This window comes from Lepidochelys kempii, chromosome 1, assembly GCF_965140265.1.
Source record: "Lepidochelys kempii isolate rLepKem1 chromosome 1, rLepKem1.hap2, whole genome shotgun sequence".
Classification (NCBI taxonomy): domain Eukaryota; kingdom Metazoa; phylum Chordata; order Testudines; family Cheloniidae; genus Lepidochelys; species Lepidochelys kempii.
In genome coordinates this window covers 163,573,198-163,592,926 of record NC_133256.1, presented here as the reverse complement: position 1 = coordinate 163,592,926, position 19,729 = coordinate 163,573,198, and the positions used below count along the sequence as shown (strand labels likewise).

The window sequence follows — 19,729 nt, the reverse complement described above, 5'->3', positions numbered from 1 at the left end:
CTTCAACACCTCTGCAACCCTGTGTGTCAGCTGCTTCTGGGTTTGTCTGCTTTGTTTCATTAAAGGGAACTTTGGATGTTGGTGGGGGGGAACACAATAGTAGTAAGTAGACTGTGAGGTAAGGAGGGGTGTAGAATAACCAGGGTTGGTTAAATATTTTTGGCAGCTTGCAAAATTATATGAAAGGGAAAGGTGGCAATTTCAGTTACAGCAGAGCAGTAGCTCTGCTGTAATTAAGTTTTAAGTTTAAATCTCCATGTCAGCATAAACTAACTAATGCTCCAAAAGTGTGAAATGCACATATGCTGCAGGACTAGGGGTTTCTGGAAGCCAAAGGTTTGCAGACCATCTACTATCACAGAAACTGGGTAGCTCAAGGTGTGAAAAAGTGTTGTCTTTGCTCTCTACGTGAATTCTGCGGGGTCTCCTTTTAGGAAGCTTTGCCCAGACATCAAAATTTCTGGCTTAAGTGAGATATTAAAATCCACATGCAGATTCTGATTGTTACTTCCATAGTATTGTTCAAGAAATTGGCATTAATTAGAGATAAGAGGAAGACTCAGGTAAGCAGTTAAGATTGTAACGTTGCACTCCATATGTTTTATGGAAATATGCTAACTAGTGTGAATATAATGTAACTGGAATATGCTTCATGCAGAAGGTCTCTTATAAGGCATCATTACAAAACTTATAATCTACTGAGTGTGTTCATTCTATTTGTATGAATGTATCATTCTTGTATCTAAAACTAGAAATGTGTAGTATTACTCTGAGGTCCTATTGTACTTATGCAAAAAGTGTGGGCCATTAATGATGGCTTAGGATCTTGATGGCTCCCGTTGACTAGGACAACTGGTTGTGAATGGGTTTATTACCTGCAAGCCTTCCTGTGTAGTGAGGTGGGTAATGAAGAATGAGGTCTTACAGTGACATGTGACCATATCACATGACACTGGAATCCATCTTAAACCTGGTGCTTTTCCATTTAGAAGGAGAGATGGGAACCCAGAGAGACAAAAGATTCCCGCATTGTGCCAAAGATATAAAAGGGGGTGGAACGGAACAAAGGGGGCTGCCAGTCATGAGAAATCCTTTAGTTACCACCTGAGCTGGGACTAACTAGGACTGTACTAGGGGAAAGGATTGGGCCCAGACTAGGAAAGAGTCAAGTCTGTGAAAGAAGCTTATTGGAACATCTCTGAGGGTGAGATTTACCTCTATTCAGTTTCTTAATGTATTAGGCTTAGACTTGCGTATTTTGTTTTATTTTGCTTGGTAACTTATTGTTCTGTCTGTTATTACTTGAAACCACTTAAATCCTACTTTTTATACTTAATAAACAAAAGTGATTTTCTTAACCCAGAGTAAGTGATTAATACCTGGGGGAGCAAACAGCTGTGCATATCTCTCTGTGTGTTATAGAGGGCAATTTATGAGTTTACCCTGTCTAAGATTTATACAGAGTAAAACGGATTTATTTGGGATTTGGATCCCATTGGGAGTTCGGTGTCTGGGTGCTAGAGACAGGAGTACTTGCTGAGCTGTTTTCCGTTAAGTCTGCAGCTTTGGGGGCATGGTTCAGACCCTGGGTTTGTGTTGCAGCAGGCTAGCATGTCTGCCTCAACAAGACAGGGTTCTGGAGTCCCAAACTGGCTCAGAGGTAGTTTCAGCACATCAGGTGACAGTCCCAAGGTGGTCTCTGTGACCGAACCCGTCACATAGATAATATAATCATGCCTCTCAATCATTTCCTGAACAGTGGGACTGAGTGTGATCAAAGGAAAGCAAGTTGCTCTGTCACTTAGTCCAGGGATTCTTGATACACATTCCCTCTAACACGAGTCGCTTATAATATTTTTAGACTTTTAACATTTTTGAAGCAGAGCTAGGGAATATGGGGGATCGGCAGTGAAGGGTAGTTGGGGAGGTGAGGGAGAGGAGTTGGGAAGGGTATCGGTTGAGGGGCTTGGCTTCACTGGGCTGTGCTCTGGCACACCTACCGAGAAAACAGCACATTCTTTGACTCCCTACAGTGACAATCCCTACAGGATTGTCCAATCACTGTCTTTGAAAACCCAGGTTGACTAGAGCTTTGATGAAGAAATTGGTTTCCAAAAGTAGTTTCTCTGCCATTCCTCAACTAATAAAGGACCCTCCTCAAAGGGACCCCTTCTATCTGAGTGCTCAGAAGTGCTGGCAGAGCAGAACTATAAGGAGGAAGATTGGCCTACTGGGAGATGGTGGTAGGGAGTGAAGCGTAATCATATGTGCCTTCCTCTACAGTACAGATACCCCTCCCCTCCCCATTCCTTCCAAGACCGAAGGAGGATGCTCCCATTCTCTCCATTTCTTCCCAGTTGGAGAGAAATGAAACCAGCACTTCCTACCCCATTTGTGTTTTCCCTGTGTTGCTTCAGGAAGTGGGGAAGGGACATTAAGCTTTGTTCTTCCTTCCCCTCCCGCCGGTGCTGCTTTTCTGGGAGAAGTGGGCAGTCAGCAGTGCGGGAGTATGGGGAGAAAGGGGGGTAAGTTGTGCATTGAGGGATGCATGTGGGCTTCAGTTCTACCTTTACATCTGTGTCCCCTTCAAAACATGTCCCCTTCAAAACACAGACATATAATGTTGAGGCTAGGGTGAGAAGCTGGGAATGGGCATATGTGGGGCTTGGCCCAGTACATAGCACCAAGATATTTGGGAGCTAAGAACAAGCATGCTCTGAGCATGTGTCGAGTCCCTTCCCAACATCCTAGAGCTGGGTTTGGGGTAGGGACTCTGCATCTCTGCTCTCCTTTCCTTTGTTATGTCCAAGTACCTATGAGCAGTTCATGTAGCAATTACCCACCTCATAGCCCCATTATGCTTATTGGGGTATGCAATAGCACAGAGCAGGGTAGAACCCTGTGTTTAGGGGGTCTTGAAACAGCAGGGGTATGTGGGTGATCAGAGCAAGTAGCACAGCAAAGGGAATATTGGAGTAGTTAAAACATTGTGGAGAAATAGGGGAGGTCCCAACAGTGAGGGAGGAACGTGGGGGTGTTGGAGTAGTGCATGGATTTGGTGCAAAAGAGGGGGTTATGGCTGTGTGGTAGGAAATGGGGGACTTGCTCTTTTTCACCTACATTGTTCCTGCATCTTCAACGATTGATCACATGCCAGTGACCACCGCTCCAGGGAGAAGAGAGAGAACTGGCCTGTGCTGGAGAGGCAGTGAGGTGCAGGAGACTAGGAGACGATGCAGGGGCAACGAAGGGACTAACATGCAGCCAGTGCATTCTGTGACTGGGGTAATCACTGCCAAGAAGCTGGAGGCAGTGGAGAGGAAAGCTGGGCTGTGGTACATGGAGATGCTGAATTTTTTTTTTTTTTTTATTCCAACTGTCACAGATCCTAGGGAGTGCTCCCCGCTGGCCACTTACTAGAACTGTAAGGGGAATCCAAGTCTCTGCTGCTCTGGATCCCCTGGGGTGTTTCAAGCTCCTGGTGTATGAACAGAATACAACCACTGCCCCTATATCGGGGTCCCTAGGCACAGTGGCAAGGCACTGACCTTCTATCTGGCACTCCCCTCTGAGTATTGGAACCTGCTGTCCAGATACCTAGTTCCACTGGGCACAGTGTTGTTCCATCAGACTCCCTGCTGTGTAAACATGCCTTTTGCCTAGGACTCCACCCCAAAGGCATGAAGTGTCTAGTTTAATTTCATTCACGCCCACAAAGATTACATGAAAATAGTTGTACCTAACCAGGAATATGCTTGTTTCCTGTTGGTGGAGGAAGGTAAGTCATAGCTATCTCAAGTGTTATTACTCTGTTGACTCATATGGTGGTTAATGGATAGTGCACAATGGGGGAGTTAGACCTCCTTCATATCCCTGTCAGGGACAAGTATTTTATGTAATCTTTGTGGGCACTATCCATTAACCACTATACAAGTCAATGGAGTAATAGCTATGACTTACCACCAACAGGAAACAAGCCGATTAAAAACCACATCCTTCTCAAGGAAGTCAAAATTAAGGCAAAATATCCCTTGGCAGGATACTATTTGAGGTAATCACAGACTTACAGGATTATAAGAACAGCCATACTGGGTCAGACCAAAGATCAATCTAGCCCGGTATCCTGTCTTTTGACAGTGGCCAAGGCCAGGTGCTTCAGAGGGAGTGAACAGAACAGGTAATCATCAAGTGATCCATCCCCTGTCACCCATTCCCAGCTTCTGGCAAACAGAGGCTAGGAACACTATCCCTGCCCATCCTGGCTAATAGCCTTTTGGGGACCTATCCACCATGAACTTATCTAGTTTTTTTTGAACCCTGATTGTTTCTGTAGGAAACAGTATGTAACTGTAGGAAAGTCTCCGGGCCAAACACAGAGTGTGGAAAAAGCCAGTGTCCACCAGAGTCAAAAGTTTTTCCTGGCAATTGTGGGGGTCTAAACTTATCAATTTCTGTGTAATTTAAAATTCTGTTTATAAACCCCCCAAAAAACAATATTTTTATAAATTACTGATTACTTTAGATGTCTCAACATTTGGGTGTCCAACTTGAGACGTCTTTAAGGAGGCTGAGTTAGCACGTGGGTGCTCAGCATTTACTGAAAATCAAACCCCCTACAGGGAGTCTTGATGTGAGCAATCAAAAAAAAAAATCACTGTTCAATCTTGACCAAGTTTTTAAATGTAAATCTCTTCAGGAATTTGAAGAGCCTCTAGTGATGCCTGACACTTTTGCCAAACAGCAGAGTGAAATTAACAAGGCTAATCAGTTTTACTTCTCTCATTCAAAACCCTTTGGGCAGCAGTGAAGTTTTTAAGAGTCATATCACTTATCTACAGATGTAGACTTGTAAAATTAACAAATTTACAGCCATTAAAGATAACTTAAGACTTACGTACGTCAGCATTCTTCAGCGAACTCTGAACGGTCATTTATTGTCAAAACCCTGTTACCAGAGTGTCCACGTTATCTGATAAATCCCCTTAAAAGAGCATCTGCACCCAGAGAATGAAAAATAAAGGTTTAATTTAATAACTTAAGTCCTCCATTGAAACACTACTAATAGTTTCCCAAGTTATGCTGTCAGTCCATTTTTTTCAGATTCTAATACCCTGATCTGAAATTGTGCAGCCTTCACTTAAGTAACTGAGCGCTAAATTGTAAACTGCTTTCTAACTTTGAACAGTTATTCACACAAGTAATCCTGTTAACTTCACTGGTGAGCAAGGGGTTCATATTCAGGCCTTTTTGTCAATACACTAGGACATTTTTAAAGGGGGGGGGGTCAATAGATTCAGTGTTTGAAAAGAATCATGGCTATATGTATTTTATATCTGAGAATCATACAGATGTGGGACTGGAAGAGACCTCAAGAGGTCATCTAGTCCTGTCCCCTGCACAGAGGAAGGACTAAGTATTATCTAGACCATCCGTCACATGCGTTTGTCTAACCTTTTCTTAAAAACCTCCAATGTTGGAGATTGCACAACATCCCTAGGTAATTTATTCCAGTGCTTAACTACCTTAATTTTTCCTAGTATCTATTCTAAATCTTCCTTGCTGCAATTTAAGCCCATTATTTCTTCTCCTGTCCTCAGTGGTTAAGGAGAACAGTTTATCAACTCCTTTTTATAACAACCTTTTATGTACTTGGAGACTGTTATCATGACCTCCCACAGTCTTCTCTTCTCCAGACTAAACACACTCCATTTTAAAAAAAATCTTTACTCCTAAGTCATGTTTTCCAAACCTTTATTTTTGTTGCTCTCCTCTGGACTTTCTCCAGTTTATCATCATCTTCCTGAAATGTGGTGTCCAGAAGTGGACACAGCACTCTATATTTGAGGCCTTACAGTGCTGAGTAGATAATACTTAGTCCTGCCATGAATGCAGGGGACTGGACTAGATGACCTCTCGGTCCTTTCCAGACCTACGATTCTATGGGTAGAGTGGAAGAAGTACTTCTCACAGTGTTATACAGCCATTTGTAAGTAATCCTCACACCATTCCTCAGAGGGAACAAGAATGGTTAATCCCTGTTTTAAAAGATGAGAGAACTGATAGGGTAGGTGTCTTGCCCATGGTCAGAGTAGGATAGTACCATAGTTAGAAATCGAACCCATAACAGCTGACTCAGCCCTGTGCATTAACCACTAGAATGTGTTTTCTCTCAGATGAATAGTGGAACAACATTCCAAGTAGCATTATAGTATACAATCTAAAAATGAAAGTTGCTAATTAGTATGTGGCGGCTCAGAAGTGACCGAACCAAAATTCTTTTGGGGGTGGGGGTTTTCCAGTATGCTGGTCCAAGAGGGAAAGTGTTTGACAGTTTCATATTAGTGGTACTGCTACAATAGCTCCTAGAGGCAACAGTCAGAATCCTCCATTGTGCTAGGTGTTGTACAGACATAACAAGACCGTCTCTGTCCTGAAGAGTTCAGTCTAATTTTGAGACATAAAAAGTGGGGTTAACAAAAAGCAGGCAAAGATAACCGTGATAAGATCGTTTGGATATACAGGCTACATAGTGCACAACTAGATGAGTCTTATCGGGGTTTTTTGTATATGTATAATATACAGGGTGTGATAATGTGGGAAATCTATGTAAAATTTATTAATTGTTTGATATTGAAGAGTCTGTATTTGCATTAGATGGCAAACTCCATTTTGTTAGGCTGTTCTTTGCCTTCCTGCTGTCTTTTTACCCATATAAAATTCTAAGTGTTGGTAGCACAGGGTTAACCATGAAAAAATCGTTAAACTTTTTGAAGTCGTTACACAAGATAGAAAATAGGATTTAAGATTTTGCATTAATTATGGTTTCTGAGGTTAAGAAAATGTTGGACATGCTAGAAGTGAGTCTCTCTAGAAAATTTTCTTTATAAGTTTGAGTAGCTTATGTTCCATCAATGCACTAACAGAGCTGATCTCATAACAACAGTGGGGCAAGGGGTAAATTGGGAAATTCTCAAAATTACTACCCCTATTAGGGTAGCACATCCATGATCCATTTAAATGTAGAATTGATCACTCTCTTCATTTAAGGCTCTTTGGGGAGTGGTGGTGAAGATTAGCGGGGAACAATGATAAATCAGAGCTCCTCCTCCACACTGTACCCCTTTTATGCCTGTGCTCTATCCAATGTTTCATACGCCATATCTGAATGCCAATTCAAATACCCTAGTTCTCCACACATACACACTTCACCATGGGAAAACTCTGTGTTGCTCTTCTCCATTATGTCACCCACAACACCTTGGCTATTCCATTCACCCACCAATCCTGATAATCCTTCATCTGCCTGAAGGACATAATTAAGTTTACTAGAATGCTGCTCACGTAACTCCATTATATGGGTGTGTTAATGAATTATCAAAATTATTTGATATAAAATAAAAACAAATTTTGGACTAACAATGAGCAGTCATAACTGTTGGCTAATCAAATTTGTGCAATAATTCATATATATTCTCTGAACAATGACAGGAGCAGCACTGTGCCAGGATGCCCTGAGCAGCTGTCCTTCCTTACTGCAATTGCTCAGCAGCTCCCCCACTGCCTGCATGCCACACCATAGTACAGGAAGGAGAACAGTTAGCATCTTTCGCTATTTTGCCTGCTTCCCTGCTCGGTTGTTGGAGCTGCAGAGAGATTGGGATAGGAGTTTTGGGTATGTCTGAGCCTAGGTGAGTGCCTAGGAAAGAATGGCTCTCTTTCCCCCACATAGCCATCCAGGAATGAAAAGGAGAAGCTGAGAACCAACAACCAGTTATAGCTCCCTGCATCTCTGCCCCATCCTGGGGTCCGCTTAATGTGCTCCAGTTGGCAAAATGTTCCCAAGGGACCACTTGGTAGATAGCAATGTGCTCCAGTCACTCACCAGCTCCTGCATGAAGGGTGTGAAGTGTAGGAGCTGGCTGTGCCATCTTTAAGCCATATTAGAGTCTCATTCACATTGAGAAGTCACCAGCAAGGGATGTGTGAACAGCTTCCACTTTTTGTACCACCAGAATACTGCAGAAGGAGAGAAGCAGAGCTCAGAATCTACCCCAAAGTATTGATATGTGGCCTCTTGACCTTTTTGATATAATATGTTTTGGTCCTTAGGCTGTAAAGCTTAGACTTCATTGCTGAAGTATGATTTTTTTCCCCCTTCTTTTCTTTGCAAAATAGTGCTGTCCCTCAATCTGTTCTTCCTGTTGCCTTGCCATCAACAGCATCCCAGACTCCAGTGACATGCTGTTTGAATCCGTTTGGTTCCAGTGACATAAAGAAAACACCTTGAACAGAGTAGCTGGGGAGCTGCACAAGAAGTTGAATGGAACAGTGCCAGCAATAACATCCTTAACACATTAGTTAAAAAGAAACATGTTGATACTGACAGCCCAGATAACAACTTTCTCATGAAAGGTGACACGTTTCTTTTAGCCAGTAGACTGCTATGTTTTCCAATAGACTTCTTTCCTGCAAGCTTTTTTTCTTCGCATCATTAAAAAAAACTTGAGTGGAAATGAAATCAAATCTTTAGGCAGTTGTTTTTAACAAATTCACTGTCAGTTATGTGAAGCAAAATATATCTTCAGTACTGCCCCGTGTACCCGCTAATAACAGGTTGATGCCCTTGTACCTGTCCCCTCCATGGGAATGTTGCCTATGAAAGTGCCAGTATGAACACGCCTAAGAATGTAATCATGTTCTGTTGCTGCACAGAACCTGTAGGGGAAACATGCAGCTGTGAGGTTAATCTGAGTTTAATAGTGTAAATTTCAAAGCTTGTATGCATTGTTTCTGGAGTGTTAGGAGATCTGGTGCTGGATGTGGTGGCAGGTTTTCTTTTTTCAAAATTGTCTTACTAGTCAGAAATAGTGAGTTTTAGTAGCCTGGACATTTAAGTGGATATTTTCTATCGTTTGAAACTTAAATTACAGGTATGTTAGGAGAACATGTAAAACTTGCAGTTCTCTCCAGACTGAGACTAGACCAAAAAGGATTACTCAGGGTGGCCAAGGGTTCTTTCTTACTCCTCCCAGGAAAACTTTAAAATACCTGCTTTTTTTTTTTTTGATTTGACACTAACAAAGATTTTAGTCAAAATAACAGATTGCCTAATATTCATAAATTCTATACTAGAATAACTTGGTAACCACAAGATTTCCCCCCCCCCAATTTAAAACCAAATAGCACAAAAGCAAAACTTCAGCATTTGCATATCCCTTTAAAAGCATACACAAACACACAGTAGATATAACTATGCTACACACTTGACAAATACATAAGACATAACTTTACCCCAAAAAACTTTCCTCCTGATAGTTTAAAAAAAAATCCCAAACCACTCAGCATTATAATACAATGAAACTTCTAACTCTAAGAGTTATTCCCTCCCTTTATACATAAGGAATGCTGAGTTTTCAGACCCAACTGCATGTACTGTCAAATCTCTGAAGGTTGCCCTAGAATTTCCTTGGATATAAAATCAAACCTCTCTTTATAACAAGTAAACATTACGCTGTCAACAGCAAACTTAAATTGCAATATCTTTCTAGGGTAGGGGTGGCCAACCTGAGCCTGAGAAGGAGCCAGAATTTACCAATGTACATTGCCAAAGAGCCACAGTAATACATCAGCAGCTCCCCATCCGCTCCACACCACCACCCCCCGGCCCCTGCTCCCAGTGCCTCCCACTCAGCTGTTTTGTGGTGTGCAGGAGGCTGGGGGTGGGGGATATGAGGGCATGGCTGGCTCAGGGGAGGGGGCGGGCAGGGGTGGAGTGGGGGCAGGGTCTGTGGCAGAGCCAGGGGTTGAGAAGTGAGCACCCCCTGGCCCATTGGAAAGTTGGCACCTGTAGCTCGAGCCCTGGAGTTGGTGCCTGTACAAGGAGCCGCATATGAACTTCTGAAGAGCTGCACGTGGCTCCGGAGCCACATGTTGGCCACCCAGTTCTAGGGTATGTTGATCTCTCTCTTGTTCCCTTTTGTTTGTCTGTATCTCATATATGTCTGTCAGTCTTCAATCTAATTTTTCCAATTGTTCAAGTTTAAATTTCAGCTTTTTCTACATTCATCTATCTCTTCTTTTCAAGACATTTCTCTGCTTGTGCCCTGCACTACTTGTTTCACTCACAGCCTACCCCACCCCCTTCTTTCTGGTATTCTCTCTATTTGGTACAGCTTTATGCGTTCCTAAGCATCGAGCAGGTTGCTAGTTGTTAGATTTATTTTGTCCATCACTGGTGCATGCAAGGATGCAGTGATAAGCTCGCTCTTCCTGTGGAGTTCCTGAACTACATGTGAGAGATTCTCACCTTTCAAATGACTGAACTCTGCAATGCTTGCAAGCACTGTGCTGCCCCAGTAGTTATAATCGTTGATTTTTTTTTTTAACTTGTAAAATGTGAGTAGGTGAAATGGATTGTTAGTTTGTGTTTTTGTTCCTTTTGCTCTGGTTCTGTCTCTTATCAAGTCTGCTGCAGTTTCCACGGTAAACATCTGATGAAGTGAGCTGTAGCTCACGAAAGCTCATGCTCAAATAAATTGGTTAGTCTCTAAGGTGCCACAAGTCCTCCTTTTCTTTTTGCGAATACAGACTAACACGGCTGTTCCTCTGAAACAAGTCTGCTCTTGTGTTCTGGCTGGTTGTAGTTTTCTCTTTTCCCCTCTTAGCCATCGACCTCTGGTTCCCTTTTCTTTCTACTTCTTTTCTTGTCTTTCTGCAAACACTCCCACACAGTAAACAGCTGAGGGGTGCAGGAGCAGCTCCTCTGTTTTGCAGCTCCCTTTCTTCTCAAAGTTTTAAGTGAGTATAAAATTTTCTGTGCCACACTGATTCAGTAGTACATCTATGGAGCTAAGACACGGCTGGAAGACTTTGCATAGGAAACTGTTTTAGCATCTTCTGTTAGCTTCAGAAACCAAATCCAGAATACTTGGGGATGGGAAGAGAGAAATAGAGGCATGGTTTTGTCTCCAGAGTACATGATACTGAAGCAAAAGGTTAAAGTGCTAATCATTTATAGTTGGAAGGGCTTTGGAAGAATTACTGTTTTATTGACTAAACAGTTAAACGTTAAAATCTAAGTTGTACAATGTTACATAATACTGGTTTGCATCAAGTGCAATGATTTTAAACTACTTAGATGGTGAAGGAATTGACACTAATCTTATAGTTTAATTGCAGTTTAGAAGCAGAATTCAAAGTTAGTCAATGTTTATGGAGTGAGATAAGTGCAGTAGTAACTTTCACAGATAGACAACTGATCTATAATCTATTTATCTTATCTTGAGACTAGTCATAGAATCATTGAATATTCGGGTTGGAAGGGACCTCAGGAGGTCATCTAGTCCAACCCCCTGCTCAAAGCAGGACCAATCCCCAATTTTTGCCCCAGATCCCAAATGGCCCCCTCAAGGATTGAACTCACAATCCTGGGTTTAGCAGGCCAATGCTCAAACCACTGAGCTATCTCTCCCATCAATCTTTGTCTGTGGAGTGTGGTGGAGGTTCAGCTTGCCCCCTGTGGCTCAGGAGGGTGGAGGTGTGGGGTGCTGGGCTCCGGTGCACCTGGAGGGCAGATCGGGCGGAGCAGGGCCTGTGGTTTCCGTTCCGCGTTGCTTGGTGCTGGGTCATTGCACAATCCCCAGCCACGCCGCACAGCGCGCCCGAGAGGGAGTGGAGGGATCAGGCAGATGATCCAGTACCAGGGGGGAGAGGATATATGGTTGTGGGGAGGGAAGGCCTTGGGCTGCACTGGAGGAGTACAGAGCAGGGGTGACACTCCAAAAACCTGCAGCAGAGGGATGGACAGATGGAGAGGGATAGAAGAGGCAGCGAGCCTAACATCTAAAAGGGGAGTGGGGTCGAGTGATTAGAGTGGTGGTGGGGGTGGGGGGGGGAAAGAGGGGCAAGCCAGGACTCCTGGGTTCTCTCCCTGGCTCTGACTCTCTTGTGTAATCCCTCAGCAGTTACCCAACCCGCCAGTGTGTGGGAGCGAGGGGGTGGGGCCGGGTTGCAATGTGTGGGATGGCCTGGGAGATCCGCTAAGAAAGATGCTTCCGGTGGGTTGTGTGTGGAGGTCACTGCCCGCTGCTGGATAGACTCCTCTAGATCAGAGCCATGGGCCCCTCTAGCCCAGTCTCGGCCTGGGTCAGACCCTGGGAGGCCATCCTCACCTGTTGCCACGGCTATGTCTATTGGTCTCCTGGAATGGTCCATTCCCATGGGTAGCAGTCCAGTGGCAGTGAGTTCCACAGGCCTTGGCACATGCTGCATGGGGCGGGAGGTCCTTGTGTTGGGAGCAGTGGGAGTGAACTCTGTGCGGTTATGTCTCTGAGCAAGATTGTGAATATTCCAGTGTGGGGGGCGGTGATTGTCCCTCTCTTTTGGGGGTGGGCTAGCGTGTGCCCTGGGTGTGTCGGGGCACAGACATCTCCCTAGGGCCAGCTTGGATGATTTCCCATCACGAACCGTCACCATGCTGGTTCCCCCACACGCGTGTGGGCAGTGACGGGCAGGGAGGGGAACAGATGTGATGGATTCGGAAGGAAGCACTTCGGGAAAATCAGTCAAGGGCCTGAGCAGAGGTGGGACACAGACACAGTTACCCCTGCAGCACCCAGGGAGGGGAGTGGGGTCTAGTGGTCACAGCGGGGTGGGGGCCGAGCGCCAGGACCCCTGGGTTCTCTCCCTGGCTCTGGGAGCAGAGCGGGGTCTAGAGGTTAGAACAGGGGGACTGGGATCCAGGACCCCTGGGATCCATAGTGGCAGCTGTTTTTTCCTGTGTCTCCCTCCCTAGAGATCCCAGCCCAGCCCCCTAGTGGAATGTGAACGGGAGGGAGATTGCCCTGCCACTTCAGAGTCATGATTCGAGCCCCTCCCGCCCGGGGCTCTGACATCACGGAAGCACCCCCCATCACGCCCCAGCCCAAGTCAGAAAGTAGGAGCCCCTCCCCCCATGCGGAAGAAACTAGTGGGTTTCTTGGGGGTCTTTGGCAGAGGTGTCCAGAGGGGCTGGACATCCACCAGACCCCACCCTCCCCATGGCTGCAAGGAGAGACCCCCCTGCACCCTCCTGGACAGTCCCCTGCTAAGAGGGGCCCAGGGCACCCAGAGAGGGTCAGGAGGTGAGATGGGGCTGTGGTGGCAGGGAGGGGGCAGAACTGGGGGCTGGTGCTGGGTCGGGGGCAGGCTACACGAGGGAAAAATCTGCGGCTTTGTTAAATATTTCCCAAGGCTGTGGCTGGATACAGGTTTTTGGAATGACTTTAGGGAAATATTTTGTTTCCAGACAGACTACAGATACCAAACGATGGTACTAAGATGCTCCCCCTGCGCCCATTACCCCAGGGTCCGAGCCTCTTCCCAACCTGCAGGGTAGTTCTCCTCCCAGGCTCCTGCGAGGGTGGGAAGCGCCACCAGCCCCATTTCCTGGATGGGAGAACTGAGGCCCAGAGAGACTGAGTGATGTGCCTGAGGGCACCCAGCAAGTGTGGGGCAGAACAGGGGTCTGGGACTGGATTCTTTTTCTTCAGGAAGTTTCTGCCCTCCTGTCACGGAGTCCCCGGGCGATGCTCTGGAACTACTCCCTACGAAGCCAGTCAGGACTCTGGGGAAGTCTCCTTTCTGTGAACAGACTGTCTCCAGGAGACACAGCTCACACAACTTCCACCTTCCTGGGTCTGACCTTGGAGCATTCAGCATCCTCTGCCCCTCCGTGCACTTCCCACAGCGAGTCCGCCCAGGCATGGGTGCCCCAGCATCTCTCCCATTCCTTGGTGGGAGTTACACCAGGCCCTTCCAGTTTCTCGCCCTCCCTTAGGTCGGAGGTGGTCGATAGCACTCGCATGCCACATGTGGGAAGATTTATGCGGCCCGTGCCTTTTGCCACCCCAAAACCCCCAGGGATCAAACTGGGATCGGGTCTTCTCCCAGTGCTCTAGTCTGGAAGGCTGCAATTCAGGCTCTCTTGGTTAAGAGTCCCCATCTTGACCTGGGCCACATACTGTTCACTTACAGAACTAGCATGGAGACATTCCTTTTCTCAACAACCTTGTCTCCCCAACAAGCTGGCCAAACACAGCCACTTGGTTAGAGGACTGTTTAACTTTCTTAACAGCTTTCACTCCATCTGAGACCTTCTCAAAGCTATCCACACTGGATCTTTCAACAGGAAAGTCAGTGGCTTCATTCACAACAGAAAATTTCTGGCTGTTAGGAACTGAAACTTTCTTGATTAAAAAGAAAAGGAGTACTTGTGGCACCTTAGAGACTAACCAATTTATTTGAGCATGAGCTTTCGTGAGCTACAGCTCACTTCATCGGATGCTTGATTAAATCACTTTCACACCCTTCAGTTGCAGTAAACTGCTTGCAAAGACTCCATGAGGATCCCTTTCCCTAGGGGCTTTTCTATGCAACAATTCACCCTTCACAGAAATTCTGCCCTTACCCTCTTCACCTAGGGCTTGCTCTAGAGGAACACTTTCCTGAGCAACAACAGACTCTTTCTGGGTCTCACTTACATCCAGAATTACCTCTGGCCCATCAGGCGGATTCCTACACAATCCCCTTTCAGGTAAACTGACAGACTTCCTAGATAAAAGGTTAGAAGCATTCTCCTTCCCTTTGCCACACACAAGCTCAGGAATCTTTTCCTTCTTGCTACAGGTTTCCACACCCTTAGTAGGTAACACAATCAAATCATCTTTCTGCTCTCCTTGTGCCCTGGTTAGGATCTCACTCTGTTTAGACAGAGTTGCTGCACCCTTTCCCAGCCACACACTAGCAACTGGCAAAATACAAGCTCCAGAATTGTCTGGTCTCTGGGATTTTGCATAGACACTAACTGGATGCGACCTAGTTACAGGGCCATTCTCCCTAGCAGACACAAACTTAGGACCATTCCCTTCCTGGGCTTTAGTTGAATCCAGCACCAACTCTGAGACAACTGCACTATTCTCAACCATCACAGGCTGAAAGGCCCCTTCTGTCTGCTCCACAGACAAAGAAGAGCCCGAGACACATTCTCCTTTACCAGACACACAGCTTGGGATTTCATTCCCCTTGTCGCAGACACAGGGCTGTTCACAGACAACTGCTTGGAGACCGGGGTAGCTCCCTCCATAGGCAAGTCAATACCCCTGACAGACACAGGCACATTTCCTCCACCCAGGTAACAGGTAAGGTATAGGGACACTCTCTTCCTTTGTCATTTCTTCTCCTGCTTCCTAAATTACAATTAGATGGGGAACTTCATTTTCATTACATTGTTTTCACTAGTAGTACTGTGTGTGGTGGTGTTGGGTTTTTTTTTTTTTCCAGTGACAAAAGTGGAGGTAAACACGGTATGTATTAAGTTTAGGAGTGAGGAATCAGCAGAATATCAGAAAAGCTTAAAGAAAGATCATTATCAAATTCAGACAAAAGAAAACTGCTGTTGCAAGTTGATGCCATTCTTTTGGTGCTTTTGTATTTTAATGGTTTTGATAAATTTCTGCTGCTGTTTAAGCAGCCTAAATTATTCTCCCTTCAGTTCTGTTTTCTTTTGCCTTTCTTTTTTTGTCTGGAAAACACAGTGGAATCTAGTAGGACAGGAGGCAGCTCATTCACTGTTTTGTGGCTCTGTCACTGGCCATTGTCCCTCTGGCTCAGTTCATGTCACTTTTTGTGTGGAGTAAGAAAAATGCCCATTTAACTTTTTTTTTTTTTTTTAAAACTCAGACACTCTGGCATTGCTTTAACTTTGAAGAATAAGCAGTATTAAACAAGTGAACATTTTCAGTGGATGCATGGATGATTTAGTTGGGGATTGGACCTGCTTTGAGCAAGGGGTTGGACTAGATGACCTCCTGAGGTCCCTTCCAGCCCTGATATTCTGTGATTCACTGGAGTTCCCACCAAATAATCCATTTGTGCCTTGTAATTTCCCTTTTGGAGTTGTGTTTACAGTAGTTTAACTTGCACTCTTGTTAGGTTGAATTAACTTGTTTACAGAGTAAGTGCTATGGCTGGGTGCAAAATAGTCTTTTATTTGCATTCTAGTCTTTAGTTTCAATTTTTTTCTTATGTACTTGTAAAATCGCAAGATACTATATGAGTCTGATTGGTGCATCTCAAAGATTCCTGATCAAACAAGAGAAAATTAAAATGGCTCCTTGGAGAGAGTGTGCATTTTCATCAGCTGTGGAATTAAATGTCATATTCTTGCACTTGAATACGACAGAGATGTTATACCCAGTGGAAGTAATGTTTTGAGCAACTTGTTCTGCTGTTGCTAGAATCTTGTCTGTTTGTATGGCTGATTTAACTCTCTTCCTTACTACATCACTCTTCCATTATAAATAAGGGTACTTAGATTTTGTGGACATTTTGTTACAAGAGCAAAATGTAGCTCTTCACTAATAAAGGCAAACAGGAGAAATGTGTGGGATGTTTCAAAAACAGCCTACATTACTTTCTCCTCAACTAACAGTTTGTTTATTTTTACATTTATACAATACCACATCTTAGTTACTCTTATTTTTCACATAGCAATTGACTATATAACTATAATAAAGTGTATTTTTAAATAGAAGATCTATTATAATATATCTTTGCAATGAAGATCTATTTATCTTAACATACTTCCTTTCTGTTTTAGGCATCTATTAGCAAGCTAAAAGTGACTGAACCATGGCTCAGTTTCCATCACCTTTTGGGGGTAAGATTTTTGTAGTTTGATTTTGTTTTGTTTTTAAATCAGAAAAATTACATTCCTTTCCAAATGCATTCTAGATAGTAATGTCTGAGAGACCAATTCACGTAATGTTTAGCCATCTGCTCTTCTGGCACTCTAAGGTGTGACAAAGTGGGTTTTTCCTCCTTATTATGTTGTATGTGAGCCTATGTGAGTCTTACTGTTTTGCATGAATACTGTGTGTACCTCAGTTTTCCTGTGTATTGCACCAATGCCTAGGTGGTGGGAATAAGTGTGTGACTTCTGCTGAGACTCTCGGGGGCAGGTGAGGTGGCTCTAGCTGCTTGCATGTAAGCAATAGATGGTGCCCTTCGTAACCCGAGACCCAGGAGGGGGATGCGACCAGGTGACACTTTGCCTGGGAAGCGAGACAAAGACCAGGAGGACGGGCCAACAGATGTGTCAGAGGTCAGCTGGGCAGTCTGTGGTTGCGGACTCAGAGGGGGGATGGACTTCAAGTAGGAAAGGAGTCAGGCAGGATTGGAAAAGAACTGTCCCCAGGGGCAAGAAGCCCTCCATCCTGCCCCCAATCTCCTAATGGGATCAACACTAGATGGGCAGCATGCTAGCTGGAAGATCACGCCTGAGTCTCAATAGCCCCCACTAGTGGCTCTCAACCTTTCCAGACTATAGTACTGTACTCCTTTCAGGAGTCTGATTTGTCTTGTGTACCCCCAGGTTTCACCTCACTTAAAAACTACTTGCTTACAAAATCAGACATAAATATACAAAAGTGTCACAGCCCACTATTACTGAAAAACTGCTTACATTCTCATTTTTACCATATAATTCTAAAATAAATCAATTGGAGTATAAATATTGTACTTACATTTCAGTGTATAGAGCAGTATAAACAAGTCATTGTCTGTGAAATTTTAGTTTGTACTGACTTAGCTAGTGGTTTTTATGTAGCCTCTTGTAAAACTAGGCAAATACCTAGATGGATTCATGTGCCCCCAGGGGTACACATACCCCTGGTTGAGAACCACTGGCCCACTGACACCCCTATAGTTACACCTCTGACTGTGGAGCTCAGCTGCATCCCCCCTCTGCTTTCATATAGATTGCAGATGGAGGGCACTGAAAACTGTCAACACCAGCTTCCTCCCACTGCCATCTGTATAAAAACCCATCTATCAACCCCTTCCTTCCACTCATGGACCCCTACACATATGCCAGGCTGAGACCTCCAGGGCTAGTCTTAAACTCTGGACTATACTGTTTGTGTCCTGTCACAAGATAGATAAACTGTTTTATGAACAAGTTCTGTTGAAATAATGTTTGGACCATGTTTATATGAAGTTCTTAAACAGGTGTACATAGTCCTTGAGAATTAGGCATATTTAATTGGGAGTTTTCTTCTCTTGCAGTCTGATCATTTTGTCAATTACATTTTCTGTTTCAAAAAGTAAGTCTGGAACTTAGTGCTCTTTCGCTTTTTGATGAATGAAACTAAACGATTATCTTTTAGTGTATCTTTTACTGTCTGACAACGTACCTTTAAAAAAAAACACCACCACCACCACCGATTTGTTAAAAGCTTTAAAGTACTGGCCCAGGTAAACTTAGGCAATGATGTAAAAATAAAGAACAAGATCTAGACAACTTGTTTTTGCAAGTCTGTATCTTTAATGTCCTTTTCAGGAGAACTCTATTTTGTTAGCATTAGATGTCTTTGCTTTCCTGAGATTCTGGCCAGCAGTAGTTAGTTATTACTGCTTCAGCAGAGCTAATAAACGTTATATGCTCCTGGAAGTGTTGAAAGACAGTGTTGTATTATCGATTCAAAAATTATGAAGACCAACCTTAGGTGCAGTATTGTGTAATAGTATCTTAAATTCTTCAAGTGAGAGATGAAGTGTTGTAGTGTTGCTGTAAGTATAAGGAAAAGTAACCTAGAGGACAAAAGAAAGAGAAACAAATGCCAAAGTGGTTCAACTAGACAGTGGAAGTAGATTCTGCACATCCGTAGTGAAATCTGGAGAAGGCATTCTTAATGTCACTGTATTGTTTAAAAAATTAAAAGTAGTTTAATGTGAAACTTACTAAATATTGAACTACAAACTTTAAATATGCTCTGGAGGATCCAAATAGTACAAAATACTCCTACATGTATGCATTTCTCATTCACTCAGGAGTATAGTGTGGGTGCTCTCTTCCTACCTTGTGCTGCTTTGTTGCATATTTTATGTCCTCTTGCATGTTCACATCCTTCCTGGATGAACACCTGGCATTCATTTCTAGTTCTGTGATGGTACAAACCCATTTAGTGCACGACTGTTGACGGCTTGTGACACCTCTTCACTGTTTGGTTTAGAAGAGACTGCATCATGTGCTGCGCTGCATGTGCTATTTGAGTGGGATTAGTTTCTTAAATAAGCAAAACCACATGAACTTTCCATGTTTTCTGTCTTTCATTAAATAGACATCTTTTAAATGTTGTGATCACAAATTGCATTACATGTTGTGTGATATTTTAGGTTATAAAATTGCTGAAGCATTGTTCAGAAGTTCATTTCAGTCTTGGTGGTTTGTTATGGTAAGACTGTACATATGGCTGCCTATTTAAGGATATGTATGAATGCAACTGTAGACGAGTTGGATTTGAGATTATTTTTAATCTATTCTAATACTTAAATTTTCATAGGCAAATTAATTCTGCTAGTACCACCAAGTCACAGGGTTAAAATGTTAAAACTTTGTGTATTGAAGACTTGAGGGGGGAAAAGTAGTGTCTCTTTTATGTACTTGTTTCTGACTTCTATATTTTCTTTCTACACCAGGCAACCTGGATATCTGGGCCATAACTGTGGAAGAGAGAGCTAAACATGATCAGCAGTTCCATAGTCTGAAACCAACATCTGGATTTATCACTGGTAATTAGATAGTTTTCACATCCAATTCCATTTAATAATATCTAGAATTCATAGTCAATAAATATGTACAAAAATTCATGGGAAAAATGCAGGCAAGATTTTATTCATACTGTATTTCAAC

At 43.8% G+C, this 19,729-nt stretch overlaps 1 protein-coding gene across 9 annotated transcripts in view; it reads left to right on the top strand.

Annotated features, from left to right (window-relative positions):
* Positions 1-19,729, top strand: part of ITSN1 (intersectin 1) — a 222,769-nt gene that overhangs the window by 23,813 nt on the left and 179,227 nt on the right. For 7 of the 9 annotated variants that reach the window (XM_073361573.1, XM_073361520.1, XM_073361526.1 and 4 more), the window contains 2 exons: positions 16,637-16,696; positions 19,516-19,608. The exons of 1 other annotated variant lie outside the window; for it this stretch is intronic. In XM_073361573.1, the coding sequence (XP_073217674.1) occupies positions 16,669-16,696; positions 19,516-19,608 (121 nt within the window). In that variant the 5' untranslated portion in view covers positions 16,637-16,668. Of the gene's footprint in view, positions 1-8,205; positions 8,413-16,636; positions 16,697-19,515; positions 19,609-19,729 lie in introns of those variants that run through there. One more of the 9 variants, XM_073361546.1, reaches the window with a different exon arrangement.